Raw genomic sequence first — 17,440 nt, 5'->3', positions numbered from 1 at the left:
TGATTTTTTTTCTTTGAGATGAGAGTTTTTTTGGAAACTTAGGATAACAGTAATTGAATTTATAAGTGTGTTTTTTTAGATCGATGAGGGTTGGTAGAGTTCTTATTTTTGTAAAGTGGAGTAATAGGAAAAAAAATTAAAATTAATGTTGTAGTAAACATTAATTATTTATAATTTTTTTTGGAGAGTTTTTCATTAAAAAATATAATCAAATCATCTATATTTCAACCATTAGTTAATTTATTAATTAAAAAATTATATTATATCTTTTATTTTATTTTACTTTACTTTACTTTTATAAAATTAAAATTTTAAATAAAAATAATAATAATTTCTGCCAATGGCAAACGAAGGTTTTTGCTTCAAAATATACATACAACTTTTTAAACCACTAAATTTTAATTTATAACTCATATTCCCAATGAATGAGTATTCATATAGAACAATATAAGAAGGAAAATGAAAAAAACATCAAAACATATAAAATTTTTAAACTTAGATAAATAAATAAATTACAGAGTTTGTTTATTAAATAAAGAAAGTACTGAAAATCTGGAAAAGAAAAAAAATTACCATTCAAGGACAGTAATAAATATTTGCCAAATTACCATAGTTAATAGTTTAGGGATTATCAAAAGTAATTATGAATTAGAGCGATGGTGGCATGCTTGGGGCAGATCTTTGATACCTCAGCAGTAACTCCCTAGCAAACTCTTCCCCAATCCCTCCGCCCACTGGAGCTCCGGCGAAAGTGTTCTGTTCGTTGAATTGCTGCAGATTTGCTGCCCATGAATTGGCCTGCTGATGAGATGATCCAATATTTGGATCAAACTCATAGAGAGGTACTGACATGTCATAGGTGCCAGCGTCAGCAAAAGGGAAGTCCGACATGGACAGAGAAGATGGCGGTTGTTGCTGAGGTGGCGGCTGCCTGGCTACATGGGCTTGCAAGCACGAAATCTCCGATTGTAGATTGATCACCTACATATAAAATTCATGTCCACAAAAATGTACTAAAAAATTAAAAACTAATATCATTGCTTGTTAAAATTAAATTTAAAAAAAAATGAATTAAAAGAAGAGACAAAATAATAGTACATAAAATATATCCATATAAAATTGTGTTAATGTACAAATAACTATAATATCATTAGTTTATTTCAAAAAATAAACCATAATTTTTAAAATTAAAATAAGATATATTTTAGAAGAAGATGACTTCACTTAAAATTTATATTATAATCTAAAATAATATATATTTTATTTTGTCGTGACGTGTGAATTTTAATATTTGAAATAGTTCTTTTGTGAAAAGTTTTTTTAGTTAATAATATATTTATAAAAATGACGTATATAAGATAAAATAATCAAATAAAATCAAAATTTTATAATATTAGCAAAAAGATACGTTAAAGAAATATATAACCTTAAAGATAGCAAACCATTATCCTAGACATTTCTAATAATGGTATAACAATGATAAGAACTTAAATAATTTAAATTAGATTTTACAAAATTATTAAGAAAATCAATTATTTCATAACACCAAATTTACATATAACATCACCATATAATTACACCATAATTTACTTTTATAGAAGATTTGAACTAATTATTGTTCTAATTTGTTTCTAATTGACATTATTAATTAATTCATGTTAAACCATGTTAGGGTCGATATCTAAATACATAAGTACCTGATTTTGGAGATCACGGATCTCAGACATGCAACCATAAATAGGATCTCGGAGACGAGCATGAGCCTCATAGTTTAAACTAAAAACGGTGTCGGGTCGTTTGTGGATTGGGACATTGGTTAAAAGCTTTGTAACGTTGCTCGCTCCGAAAATCTTATGAACAGCCGCAAAATTGACGGTTCCTTCACCGGAATTAAAGTAAGGTGCGAATATGCAGTCCTCGAGGCATTTCTTCCGCAAGAATTTACAGGCTCCGCATGCCCTGATTCTGGTGTGAGAATTGGCCTTGATGCTCATTGTTTATTTTTTTCCTTGAGAAGTTAGAGGTTTTTTTTTTTGGTGTAAACTCTTTGGATGAATATTGATTGAACTTATATATGGTTTTTTTTAGATTGGTGAGGGTTGATAGAGTTCTTTTTATGGTAGAGTGGAGTGATAGAAAAAAAAAATAGAGTTTAATGGTTGTAATTAAATATTAATTATTTGTAATATTTTAGGATTTTTTTATAAAAATATTATCACATCATCTATATTTCAACCATTAGTTAATTTATTAATTACAAAATATTATAATATCTTTTATTTAGTTTTATAAAGTAAAAATTTAAAATAAAAATTATTTTAATAATTTAATTCTAAACAAGTTAAAAAAATTCAATTTTCACGAAAATAAAGAAAAACAAAAATAACTAAACAAAAAACATCGATCAACTCTTAAGCTTCCTCTAGAGATGAAATCGAAAACTTGGATCACAACTCTCGTCACGAAGATTAAACTAAAGATCATACACACAAAAGAACCTCACTAACAAAAACTCAATTATTTTTACTCTCGATCCATGCACTACCCACTTGTATCTTGCCGCTTTGAAACTCATTTAGTCGAAATTACTATCAAATTTCTTTTAATAATTAAAAAAAAAAGTAGAAAACAAGTTGTTATAAATATTGTTACAAAATATATACAATCATCTTTGAGTTTGAAAAAATATATATTTTTGTTTTATAATGTTTTTTTTATAAAATCAAATGAATGCTTGTTTGAAATTTGTTAATTATGTTGGCATAATACTGACTCCTAATTGTACATTTTTTTATAATAAAATGAAATAAATCTTTTATAAATAAAAAAAAAAGGTGTAAAGTTGTGTTTCATAATCTTCTCATATTGCTACCAAAATTTATTTTAAAGAAAAAAATTGATAAAGTGATGTTTAAGAAAAAGTAATCACATATGAAGTTAACCGGAAAGAAAAGTTGTACAAAAAAAATTATATTTACTAACTAAAATTTATAATTTATTCAATGGATTTTAAAAAAATCTAACTTAAATTATATATATATTTTAAATGGTCATAGAATTTGTAACACCCAACATGTTCGTTTCTTCTTTGAAAACGTGGTTAGTAAGCTCGATAGTTCTAGTCACATAATTTACTTGAATATTGTAAAATGAGATGAAGAATCAAATAGTAAACTTGACTATATGATGCTTAATTTTAAAAGTATTGAATTACCCGGTTGAAATTTATGGTTAATTTGAATATATATATGGACGGACCCAGAAATTATTGTTACGATGGGCTTAAGAAAATTTAATTATTTCGTAAGACTAAGAAAAAAATAATAATATTTACACTAAGGTGATTTTAAAATTATCACACAAACATAATATTACTTTTATTATTTTTAAAATGGAATATGTTTGTAACTTGATACATCTATGTTAATTATTTTAATAAATTAATTATTTATTATAAACTATTATTATACATAAAAAAAAAATAAACATAATTTGAGAGATAAAAAATATCAACAATTTATAAAAATACTCATAATCATATCAAATAAATCTTAAAAATAATATCATTAAAATAATCATAATCAAACAAACTCTTAGAAAAATAATAATAATGAATACATCTAAATCTATTTGATATTAGGTATTTTATAATTTTATCCAAAACTTAATATTTTATTATATTTAACTTTATTTATCTTATCATTTATTTTATTTATGAAATAATAAAATATTATTTAATATATTCTCTAAATTTTCTCTCTCATTTATTTAATGGATAAAATAATTAATTAATTTTAAAATTTTAATGGATGTAAAAACTAAATCAAATAAATATTTTATCAAAAATCTCAAATAAAATAAAAAATCAAGCAAACTCTAATATTATCAATCACTCCTTCTCCCCTCAAATCACAACTAATCACAACTGTAATCTCACTCAAACCTATATATATTAAAGAGAAATCACAAAATTCTAGGGTGGGCTTAAGCCTACCTTACCCTTTAAAAATTAAATTAAATATGTTATAGTTATATTTTAACTTACAACATAACAAAATAATAAAATAAGTATAATCTTTAACTAATTAGGCTAATAAGATTATATATTTTTAATTTAATATTAAATTTGATAAACGCGGAACATTTTAATAATATAAGTCTAACTTTATAACTATATATATATATATATATATATATTGCTTACTTTTTAAAGTATTCAGATTGTCGAGTCGAGAGCTATGATTAATTTAGATATATATGTGAGAATAAATGAATATTTGAGTCAGATTGTGGGTTGACTCACTCATAAATTTAATACAGTTAAAAATAAAATTAAAAATGATATCACATTTTTACCGTAATTTTTTTCATGAGTTTTTATATATTAATTGTGTAAATGCTCCGACTACATGCTAGTTGATAATAATAGTGAAAAAAGAAGAAATCTCACATAGTCTAAGTTATATACAACTAAATACTTATAAATTATTATTATATGTTATTAAATAATGGATTAAGGTACATAGAAAGGGACGTAACACAGAATAAAAATGATTTCTGGACTTTATTTTATTTTGGGCCTAGAATTTGGGGTTTTGTAAGAATGAGGGTCCCAAAGCCCAATTATTTGTTGGGATCTCAAAAGTCAACTTAATGGTTCTCTTATAACTAATTCAAAATTTTAAAATACAACTCCTTATCCTATATATTGGATGTATTTCATAATTATCTTAATATCATATTTTATATATCTAATAATTCATATTTAAAATGTTTTTAAGTAATTTTAAAATATTAATTAAACAAAATTAAGTAAAAAACACTAATATAATACTAATTTCAAACAAATCATTTTATAAAAAAATCGTACAAATTCAAGTTGGTAAATTTAAAAAAATATACATTAATCATAAGAATTGATTATCCATTAAATTATACATCTTGAATTATTTAAATAAATCATATATTATACCCTACATATATCATATATTTAATATGGATTCATAACAATAGCATGGACAATCAAAATATACTAAATTTTAAAATTTAGAAACATAAATAAATAAAGTATTGGATTTCCTTAATAGCGTTATTCAGTAAACAAAGTACGAAAAAGAAAACAAATTACATAGTCATGATAATAATTATTTGCTAAATGTCACATATATTATTAAAAATAAAAAGAGATTAAATTAGTGCAAGGTGACATGCTTGAGGAAGATCTTTTCCTTCCACGTTGATTCCTCATCAGTAACTCCCCAGCAAACTCTTCCCCACTGCCGCCGGCCACCGGAGCTCCGGCGAAAGGGTTCTGATCATGGAACTGCTGCTCTGATGATGAGAAGACGTGACATGTCATAGGTGGCAGCGCCAACAAAAGGGAAGTCCGACATAGAAGAAAGATAGTAAGAAGATAAGATAGAGAGAAGATTAGAATTGATATTGTGTATATTATTGATAAACAATAGACATATATATATACATGAAATGGGAAAATGAAAAGTCTAAGACTATGAAAAGCTAAGAATATGAAAAGCTAGAAATACGAAAAGTTTTTAAATAATAAATGAGGAATTAATTATTTGGTTTAATATCCTCCCGCAAACGAAACGGAGTGGCACACACCGTGAGTTTGTCACGTAATAGAGCAAAACGGTTTGTCGCAAGTCCTTTGGTGAGTATATCTGCAATTTGATTATCAGTAGGTATGTACCGGATGGTGAGAGATTTTTGAGCAACACGTTCACGGACAAAGTGAAAATCAATCTCTATATGTTTTGTACGAGCATGGAAGACAGGATTGGCGGTGAGAAAGGCAGCACCAATATTATCACACCAGAGAGTGGGAGGTTGAATGAGAGAGACACGAAGTTCTTGTAGTAGAGATTGAAGCCAAATGAGTTCAGCAGTGGCATGGGCTAGAGCTCGGTATTCAGATTCTGTGCTAGATCGAGCAACAACCTGTTGTTTCTTGGAATTCCACGAGATAATATTATCACCCAAAAATATGCAATAACCTGTTGTAGAACGCCGGTCGTCAGGACAACCAGCCCAATCAGAGTCAGAAAAGGCAGAAAGTTCAATTGATGATGATGGACGAATAAGAAGTCCATGATGAGACGTGTTACGAAGATAACGAAGAATTCTTTTTACAGCAGTCCAATGAGTGGTAGTAGGTGACTGCATAAATTGACAAGCACGATTAACAGCAAATGAAATATCTGGTCGAGTATTAGTTAAATATTGTAAAGCTCCAACAGTACTGCGATAGAGAAATGGATCAGGGAGAATGTCACCATCATGTCGAGATAAGGATGACCCAGAAGATATTGGGGTATGAAGAGGTTTTGAGTCACTCATATTGGCTCGAAGGAGAATGTCTTTAATATATTTGGATTGAGATAGAAAAATACCAGAGGTAGAACGATGAACTTCAAAACCAAGAAAGTAGTGTAGTGGTCCCAAATCTTTGATGGGAAAAAGATTGTTGAGTTGAGAGATAATGGAGGAGATGTGAGAAGAGGAGTTGCTAGTAAAGATGATATCATCCACGTAAACAAGAAAAAATGATGTAGTATTGGGAGAGTGATGAATGAATAAAGATGTATCGTTTTTGGATTCATGAAAACCAAGGGAAAGAAGAGCAGTTTTCAGAGTAGTATGCCATTCACGAGGGGCTTGTTTGAGACCATAGAGGGCTTTGTGAAGTTTGCACACATGGTTAGGATAATCAGGATGAATAAAACCAGGTGGTTGAGACATAAACACTTCTTCCTTGAGAGTTCCGTGTAAAAAGGCATTACTGACATCAAGTTGATGAATTGGCCATTGTTGAGTGACAGCAAGAGATAAGATAGTCCGGATAGTAGTATGTTTTACAACCGGGCTAAAAGTCTCTAGATAATCAATGCCTTCTTGTTGATGAAAACCTTTTGCAACTAACCGAGCTTTGTGTCGTTCAATGGAACCATCAGCTTTTTGTTTGACTTTAAAAATCCATTTGCACCCCACAATATTCTGAGAGGATTGAGGAACAAGAGTCCACGTCTTGTTTTGAATGAGGGCATTAAACTCATTTGCCATAGCAGAACGCCATTGGGGATCTTTGTTGGCAGCGGAAAAACATGTTGGTGGAGAGATGGAGATTGTGGCAAGATTTGCATTATGAAGAGCACGAGTTTTAGCACGTGTGATCATATGATGAGAAGAGCATTCCGGAGCATGAATGGCGGTGGAGAGCCCACGTGTATGAATGGGTGAGTTAGGTGAGTTGTCTAGTGAAGGTAGATTATTGGTGGTTGGTGATGGTGGGGGTTCATATGATGAGGAATTAGATGAGGTTGAGGGTTCATATGAAGAGGAATGAGATGATGATGGTGTTTCATTAATTGGTGAATTAGATAGGGTGATTTGGGGAGAAGTAGAAGTAGGTAATGGAGATGATGGGATGGTTGTTTGAGATGTGGGGATAGGTATATTTATGAATGATATTGGTGATGGTGGTTCAGATGGAGGATTGGTTTGGTTTGATAGAGTTGAAAAAGGGAATGTTTGCTCATCAAAAATAACATGCCGTGAAATGTAGATACGGCCAGTAGGAATATGTAGACATCGATATCCTTTATGATCGGGACTGTAGCCAATAAACGTGCACCGAATGGATTTAAAGTCCATTTTGTGTTGATTGTATGGTCTCATTAGAGGATAACATGCACATCCGAAAACCTTCATAAATGCATAATCAGGTGTTCGTTTATACAAACATTCATATGGAGACTTATTCCTCAAGACGGGTGTAGGAAGTCGGTTGATGAGAAAAGCAGCAGTGAGACAAGCATCATCCCAATATTCATATGGCATGGATGATTGAGCTATTAATACTTGATATATCTCAGTTAGATGACGGATTTTCCGTTCAGCAACACCATTCTGTTCGCTTGTGTATGGACAAGAAAGACGATGTTGAATTCCATTGAGTTCAGTTAAGGATCCAAAATTACGGTATTCACCACCCCCGTCAGTTTGAAGTATTTTGATCTTCTTGTTGAACTGATTTTCTACCAAAGCTTTGAATTTCGTAAATGTAATTAAAACATCGGATTTCTTTTGGATGGGATAAACCCATGTGAAGCGGCTAAAGTCATCAACAAAATGAACAAAGTAGCGGCAACCTGAGTTTGAAAAAACCGGAGATGGACCCCATACATCAGAATAAATTAAATCAAGTGGAGCATTAGTTCGTGACGATGAGACATTGAAAGGCAATTTATGTGCTTTCCCTAACTGACAAGCTTCACAAAATGGAACATTTTTATTTCCAATTATTGGTAACATGAAACGTGAAATAAGAAATGATGTGGTTGAAGCTGATGGATGCCCCAAACGATGATGCCATGTTGTTGCTGATGATCGGGTGCCAATAAGAGCTTGTTTATTTGTAGGTGCCGGAGAAAGATAATATAGCCCGTCTTTAAGTTTGCCCCGAAGTACCTCTATCTTCGTATTGCGGTCCTTTACCGAACAATATGATGGATGAAATTCAAAGAAGACGTTATTATCGGCAGTAAAACGAGCAATGCTCAAAAGATTTTTCGATATGTGAGGTACATGCAAAATATTTCGTAAATGTAGTGGTTTTGGCACAGAATTAATCTTGGAGTTGCCAATATTAGAAATTGACAAAGACTCACCATTACCAACAATTATTTTTTCATTACCTTGATAAGGAGAATGAGTATGAAGGTTTTCCAGATCAGAAGTAATATGATCTGATGCACCCGAATCGGCGTACCAAGCGGGGTCGGAGATAACCGTTGTTGATGCCATCATTGCTGTATGAGGATTACTAGGCATAAAATTCTGATCAAATCGACGACGACAATTGGTGACTGAATGCCCAAAAATGTTACATAATTGACATTGTATATGAGCACGACAATTGTTGGAAGTGTGACCAGTTTTATCACATGTATTGCATTTTGGTCTATTATTTCCTGCGTTACGATTTTCAAAATTTTGACGATTCCCAAAAAAATTATTGTGTCCATTATAGGACTGTTTGCTAGGCCCATTATAACCATTGTTGGACCTATTATTTTTCAGCCCAATCATGCTTGACCTATCAACGCCAGACCCAAGAATGCTTTGTTCGTTAGATCCACCATGTCCATTAGAAGAGGAATATTGATGGTTTCTGAAAGAAGATGAAAAGCCTCGTGATTGCCCTTTCGAGTTCCATCCGCGACTGTTTTCTTTAATAACAACATTCGCTGATCTATTTGAGACGTTAGAATGAGAGAGTTCGAGACGTTGTTCTTGATTTAGAAGAAGCCCCGTGAGATCTTCAATGCTCACTGGTTCAACTCGTGTTGTTACAGCAACAACAAGGGAATCATATTCAGGGCCGAGGCCACTAAGAACGTAGGTAAGGAGATCCAAATCAGAGACTTTTTCGCCGATAGAGGCAAGTGAATCGGCAATAGATTTTACAGATTGCAGATAATCAGTCATACTTTTTGTTCCTTTCTTTTGAGTTTGAATAAGAAGTCGTAACTGAACTAACCGTGCCTTAGATTGAGTTGCAAACATTTTCTCCAAGGCCGTCCATAGTCGAAATGACGTTTCACAAGCATCACCAACAACTTGAGCCAATATAGGTTCGGTGAGGGTGGAGAGAAGCCAACTTATGATACGTTGATCTTGTTCTTCCCATGATTCGAAAGCAGGATTGACGATCATGACTGCTTCTGAAGTTTCTTCTGCCGGAGCAAGAGTTGGGCTCGGGGCAAGAAGAGTTCCGTTGACATAAGAAAAAAGACGATTCCCCTTTAAAACGGGAATAACTTGAGATCGCCAGAGTACGAAATTTTGTTGATTCAGTTTCACAGAAATAGGCTGGAGGAAAGAAGAAGCTAATAGAGGAATATTTTTACTCTCAGCCATTACTTAGGATCGAAAAAGAAATTAATCAGAAGCTCTGATACCAAGAAGAAAGATAGTAAGAAGATAAGATAGAGAGAAGATTAGAATTGATATTGTGTATATTATTGATAAACAATAGACATATATATATACATGAAATGGGAAAATGAAAAGTCTAAGACTATGAAAAGCTAAGAATATGAAAAGCTAGAAATACGAAAAGTTTTTAAATAATAAATGAGGAATTAATTATTTGGTTTAATAGACATGGACAAAGAAGACGGCGGCTGTTGCTGAGGTGGCGGATGACTGGCTACATGGGCTTGCAAGGTCGAAAGCTCAGATTGAAGAGTTATGACCTATATAATCAAATGAAAAGCATACTAATTAATAAGAATTTCTACCAAAATTATTACTCGTTAAAATTAAATTTTTCAATAAAATGAATTAAGAGGAGGGACAAGATAGTAGTACATCAAATATATTCATATAATATTTTGTTAATGTTTAAATAAAAATAATATCATGTTTGTATATATATATACATAAGAGAAAAGCTATATTAATGGAGGATTTCAATTTGAACTATTATATTACCGTAATCTAATATAATCACTTTTTTATATTACCATAATCTAATATAATATATTTATTTTGTCAAGTAACGTTAACTTATATTATTGAAATGTTTTTTTGTAGAATTTTTTTTAAACTAATAATATATTGAAAATAACGTTTATAAGATTAAATAATCAAATAAAATCAAAATATTATAATATTAATAAAGAAGTTAAGTCAAATAAACATATAAATGTTAAAGATAACATTTGGGCTGCTTGCTCCCAATTAATTATTCCATGTTCCTTCTTTTATCTGAAGGAGAACAACAGTAATTAATTAATATCTTTTTTAAATAATTATTTTTTCTCTTTTGAACAATTAAGAGTAGAAGATTCTATCCTAAAGATAATATCAAACTAATATTGTAGGCATCCATTTGCAATGTAAATGAAGATGATAAGTAATCTAATTATTTTTTTTAAAATTATTAAACAAACAATTATTTCACAAGTATACAAAAACCAACATTTTATACTAATTTTAAAACTATTTTTCTCTACAACCAAACATATATAACACACTATATAACAACACCAAAATATATTCTTAGAAATTTTAACATAATTATTGTTTTGATTTGTTTAAAAAAATTGTGATTATTTAATCCATGATAAATCATGTTATGTCTTGTAGATAGCTATTAGAGATCATAGATATGAGATATGCAACAATTGGTAGGATCTCGGAGACGAGCAACAAAGTGAAAACAACATAGTTTCGTTTTTAGATCTGGATATGCATTAGAAGCTTGGAATGTTGCTCGCTCCGAAAAATATTATGAACAAACGCAAAATTGGCGGTTCCTTCATCGGAATCGACGTAAGGAGCAAATATGCAGTCAATCAGGCACCTATTTCGCAAGAATGTGCAGGCCCGCATGGCCCAATAATGATTCGGGCACAGGAATTGACCTTAAGGCTCATTTTTTATATTTTTTTTCTTGAGAAGGAATTTTTTATGGTTGAAAATTTAGGATGAAAAATGATTCAATTTATTGGTTTTGTTAGATTGGTGAGGGTGGTCGAGTTCCTTTCCTTGTAAAGTGGATCGATATAAAAAGGAAAAATGAGATTAATGTTCTAATTAAACATTAATTATTTGTGATATTTTAGGTTTCTTTACATAAAAAGTACACAATCTAGGTTAGATGTAAACCCAAACGAACAAAATGTTGTTCCGGGTTCGCTTAAATAATGAAGATCTAATTCTAGGTTATGTTTTAGGAAAGATTCAACATAGTTTTATCTGGATACTACCAGGAGATAGAGTCAAAATTGAAGTCAGTCATTATGATTAAACTCGAGGGCGTATAATTTATCAACTCCGCAAAAAGGATTGGATAGATTAGTCGGTTGAACATATATTTTCAGGGAAATACTATTCGAGATTCAAAATTCTAAGAAATCCATTTTCTTCCAAGCTGCCTTAATTCATTTCAGACATCCAGGGATCCTGTTCTATTTTCTTTTCAAATAGCTAGAATGCATCTACCCATATATAATTTTTACATGCCTAAAAGTTTTATAACTTATGCTCAGCGAAAGACACATCTTATACCATATTCGACTAAATAGATATTTGTGTTATGATACAATTCTAAGTTTTCGAAAATGAAAGATATAATATAGAATATAGATGAGATTTGTTCTTAGTTATATATGAATTAAAAATATATCCAATTTGCCCTACTATTGTGAATTTATCTAGGGGGTGGGAGTATCGATCCCAATGTTAGATATTTTGGTCCTAAATCTATGAGTCTCGATCATAGGGTTAGAACTCTCGGTCTTAGGGTTTGGGAGTCTCAGTCTCAATGTTAGAACTCTCGGTCATAATTCAATAACATTGGCTCTAGATCTCGGTCCTAACTAAAGACCATCAGTCCTAGGTCTCGGTCCTAACTAAAGAAGTCTGTCATAGGTCTCAGCACTAAGTCAATTATCTCGGTCCTTGGTCCTAGGCTAATAAGCCTCGATCCTCAAGAACACAAATATCCGATTTTTAAAATTCATTTTTTAGCTCTAATTCTTTGATCCAAGATATTATGTAGCTTCACAAATCTCCTAGGAATATGTTGATCATCATCTTAATTCTTAAGATATCAATCGACCTGGGTGATGATCAATTTGTTCAAAACAGTTTGTGATCAAAATTTGAGTTTTTGATTTTAAAGTTGTTTTAAAGTAAAATGAGTTATCCAATAGTTTTCTTATATTACATATACTTGATTGGTACCAAAACAAGAACACTGCCTGTTCGTTTTGACAAATTCAAGAACTCAAAAATTTTATTTTTGTTTGAAATTTTTGATTTTGATCAAACATTATCGAGATGGATTAAAGATGATCATATTAGTTTCTCAACATGTTTACAATCATGTTGTGAAGTTTTCTGGGCAGTGATTCAACAGAATTAACCCAAGAAAAACAAACCCGTATTTTTTTTGAAATTCAAATTTTTGTTTTTGTTATTTAGATCGATTGATCGATTCTATCACATGCAGATAGTTTCTAAATGATCCTATGATCAATATTCAACCATAAAATCACATTAACAACAAACATACAAGATTTTGTAATTTGAAATACTAAAAATTTAAATTCAAACTGTAAATATGAATTAGAAGGTGATTGAAACCTTACCAAAGATTGGAGAACACTCCTTGATCCTTAAGGAAACTTTCGGGATGCTCAGATCCAAGTTTTGAGGACTCAAATAGAAAATTCAAAAAAATCGAAAGCCTCAAGTTTTAATGGCGGAATTTAATTTTTTTTCAATATGAGGGTTGTGTGTTGGTTACTTAACTTCAGAATGATCCATGAGAGTTATTTATAGCTGCCCAATGTTGGTTGGAGAAGCCAAGTGGGCTGAATAAACCAAAAGTTATGGCTTTTGATTGGTCTTGGCATGTAGTTGTCGGAATAGGCAGTGACAAAGCCTACTCTTGAAGGGGAAATGATCACCATTATAGGGTGATCATTTCAAGCTTTGAATCAATCCATTTGGTAAACTAACAAAGGAGTTCCACTTTGACTTGAAGATCAAAGGGGAGTGTTCTTATCCACTCTAGCGTCGCGTTTGAGAAGATGGTCGCGAGAGGAAACAACGTAGTTTGGAGGCTAGGGCGCGTTCCGTCAGCGGTCTATTGGCGTTTCGTCGGTATATGGTGTTCCATTAACGCTTTAGCTAACGGGCATTAACCAATCCTCTACCTTATGTGCACGCTTCTCCTCAGTCACAACCGGCTACGCGGAGCTTTCCTGGGCGCTGGATAAAAATACAGCGCTTATTTAATGATCCTAGCGTGCGTTTCAATTATATTTGTAGTTTCGCTACATAAAATCACATATTTTTTTTTATTAAATCCTTAAAGGTTTATTTGAAGTTGATTTTTCTTTCACCATTTTAGCTTTAATTTTGATTTTTTTAAATTCACAAAATATTAAAATAAATATGACAAATATTTTTCCAATTTATTTAATATATATTTTTAGGATTTAAATAAATAATTCTTTTAAATAAAGGGATACAACAATTCATCAAAAATATTTAATTTTGTTATTTAATTTTTCTAAAATTATTTTGAGATAATATGCGTACAATATTTACCTCAAATAATTTTATTTTTTAATTTTGGTCTTAACTCTTAATTAATTTGATTAATTAACACAATAATTAATCCTAAATAATTGTTTTAAATACGTTTTTTTGATTGAGTTAATTATTTTGATCTTATTTATTTAAAAATAATTCAAAACAATTATTTTAATATTATAAATTGAAATATTGATTTTTAGTGCTTACAAAAATGATAAGAGAAAGATGATTTTTGTTTAGAACTATACTCAAAATCAAACAAGGCCTTAGACTTATAAAATTACTATAACACCCAAATAAATTGAGAGTTAAATAAACTAATCCTAAGTTGTTAGGATTTGTGGCAAAATGATGAATTAAGCTTCTTAAGCAAAATGGGCCCTATGTTTTTAAAAATCTCATGAGATGATCTAATCCATAAACTCAAACCTGCCAAGCAAATAATTGATCTAAGAATCTGGTAAACGGCTAATTTTATTTTTATAATTTAAAAAGAAAAAAGAAACCTGGTAAAATTTTCATTTTAGTCTTTGATATGACATGATTGAGGATTATCTTAATAGTGTCTGGGCCCGTAATTTCGGACTGTCTTAATATAATTTTTTATTTTATAAAATGTACTTTTCGTCTAAATTGCTAATAATAGAAGAAAATTCACATGACTTGAGTATATGCAATTAAATACTTATAAATTTTTATTCTATTTTATAAAAAATTATAGTTTGAGAATGGGTTGTACTTTATTTTTGTTTTGGGCCTAAAATTTGGTGTGTTTTAGGGATAAGTTTTGTCCAAGTCATTAAAATCGGTTTCACCTTTTAATTGATACTTCCGCATCGAAATTATGGATCATTATTGATTTCTAATAACTTTGAGTCATCCACGTCGTCACTATGGAATAATCCTCCTCGTAACAATCCGATGTAGACAACCCTCTTTAATTGGTTCCATAATGATACATAATCCATATAGAATTATACTCAATCCAAATTCTACATTCAACCATATATCTAACTTATTTGATGAATTATTTGTGAGATTGATAATTGTTTGGATATCTATCTTATATATTTGTAACCACGGAATTATCCCGCAACAGGCATTGACGCGTGCGTGAGCGCAACATTGCACATGCAAGCCCATAGTGACGAGAGGTTCGGCGATTACAACCTTGATTTGCGTGTCAGACATCGTTTTAAAATAACACTTGACAACTTAAAATTAATTATAAAAATAATTAATTTCATTCAAATTTTAATAATATAGGGATTTTTTATAAATCAAATTACGATTTTATTTTTATGAAATCCGGTTTAAATCAATTAAAAATAATTAATTTTAAAAAACATTATTTATTTGAAAACAGAGTCGCCAATTGATTTTATAAAAATGGTGTACGTGTAAAAACTTATTTTGCACCAGATTTTCGTTTGGTTCGAATTTTGGTGATACATAGGAAAAAGCATTCGCATTATGTCCTACGTACCCGTTAAAGGATGGTCTCTAATTTATAAACTTGACTTTTTGAAAGTCGGTTGTATAACGTTGAGTTGTTAACCGATTATTTTTCCGGTTCTACTCATGCTTATAAGTTTTAGCATAATTTGAAATATTGAAACAATAATATTAAAATGTTGGTACCTGTTGTGGATGATCGCTAAGGAGGATTATACTTGAAGAATATCAATCATTTTAAAGGATGTTAGGGTTTAGAAATAAACACCAAACGAAGCCTTGGTTAAAATATTTGTTTAAGAGACACCGAAAATATTTTGAAATCATTTTCCGATCTCTCAGAATTATTGGAAAATGTATTTGGGTCCCAAAATTACAAAAAATAATTTTGGATTTTGTAAAGTATAACCAAACAAGCCTTAGGACAATAATCCTAGGGTTTGGGTTCGATTTTATTCGTCAGGATCCAGAGACCCTCGATTTGGGCTCGGGAGCTCACGGTCTGAGTACTAGAGACCCCCGGTCGAAGTACTAAGGACTCGATCATTGGCTGGGATTTATCGGTCTAGAAGTAAAAACATATCAGTCTTGGACTAGCCTAGGGATAGGTTTCTCGGTCGGAGTGTAGGGATACTCAGTCCTAAGGTCTAGAAGTCTTAGTCCTATGTCTAAGAAACTCGATCCTAGAGTTTAGGAAACTCGGTCCTAGGGTTTAGGAGTCTTGGTTCCAAGGTTAGAACTCTCGGTCCTAGGTCTAGGATGCTCGTTTCCTAGGGTTAGAACACTCGATCCTAGGGTTATAACTCTCGGTCCTATGTGTAGGAAACTCCGTCCTAGGGTTTAGAATGCTCGGTCATAAGGTTTGGGAGTCTCGGTCCCAATGTTAGAACTCTCAGTCATAGGTCTAGGAAACTCATTCATAGGGTTTAAGATGCTCTATCTTAAGGTTAGAACTCTCGGATCCAGATCTCGGTCATAACTCGAGAACATCGGTCATATGTCTCGGTCCTAACTCAAGAACATCAATCATATGTTTTTGTCCTAACTCAAGAATATTGTTCCTAGGTTAATTTTTCCGGTCCTTGGTCTAGGTCCGGAGCGAAGATTCTCGCTCAGTTCTCTCAGTCCTAGGCTCACCGGCCTCGTTCTTCAAGAACACAAGAACTCATTTTTGTAATTAGTTTTTTTAGATCTGATTCTTTGATCCAAGAGCTTGGGTAGCTTCACAAAGCTCACAGGAACACATTGATTATCATCTCAAAGTATCAATCGACCTCGATAATGATCAATTTGTTCAAAACAATTTGTGATCAAAATTTGGGTTTTTAATTTTAAAGTTGTTTTGAAGTGAAATGAATACAATAGCTTTCCTATATCACATATATTTAATTGGTACTAAAACAAGAACACTGTATGTTCGTTTTGACTAATTCAAGAACATAAAAAATTTCATTTTATTTTAAATTATTGGTTTTCATCAAACATGATTGGGATGGATCCAACATGATCCAAATAGTTACCCAACATGTTTACAATAATGTTGGGAAGTTTTCTAGGCTATAATTTAACTGAAATAATCCAAGAACAGCAGACCCGTTTTTTGATTTTGGAAATTCAAATTTGGATTTTTTTATTTTGATCGATTCTATTCTATTCAGATAATTTCTAAATAATCATAGGATCAATATTCAAACATAAAATCACATGAACAACAAGCATGCAAACTTCTCTAATTTGAAATATAAAAATTTCAAATTCAAATTGTAAATATGAATTAAATGGTGATTGGAAGCTTACCAAGGATTGAAGAACACTCATTGATCCTTATAAAAGCTTTTTGGATAAA

At 31.0% G+C, this 17,440-nt stretch overlaps 1 protein-coding gene across 1 annotated transcript; it reads right to left on the bottom strand.

Moving 5' to 3' along the window:
• Positions 1 to 648: 648 nt before the first annotated feature.
• LOC124943473 (LOB domain-containing protein 30-like) lies at positions 649 to 1,994 on the bottom strand. Its single transcript, XM_047483973.1, has 2 exons — positions 1,698 to 1,994; positions 649 to 981 (listed from the first exon to the last, which is right to left on the bottom strand). The coding sequence occupies exons 1-2, from the start codon at positions 1,992 to 1,994 to the stop codon at positions 649 to 651; spliced, it is 630 nt and encodes a 209-aa protein (XP_047339929.1).
• Positions 1,995 to 17,440: the final 15,446 nt, after the last annotated feature.

This window comes from Impatiens glandulifera, chromosome 6, assembly GCF_907164915.1.
Source record: "Impatiens glandulifera chromosome 6, dImpGla2.1, whole genome shotgun sequence".
NCBI lineage: Eukaryota > Viridiplantae > Streptophyta > Magnoliopsida > Ericales > Balsaminaceae > Impatiens > Impatiens glandulifera.
The sequence above is the reverse complement of the archived record's forward strand: the minus strand, read 5'-3'. Positions and strand labels throughout refer to the sequence as shown.

What these genes read in the sequence shown, in the direction of transcription:
- LOC124943473 (XM_047483973.1), bottom strand. Translation starts at nt 1,994, where the DNA reads ATGAGCATCAAGGCCAATTCTCACACCAGAATCAGGGCATGCGGAGCC. An exon ending in TCCGTGATCTCCAAAATCAG is followed by an intron (nt 982 to 1,697) that starts GTACTTATGTAT and finishes TTTTATATGTAG; the next exon opens with GTGATCAATCTACAATCGGA.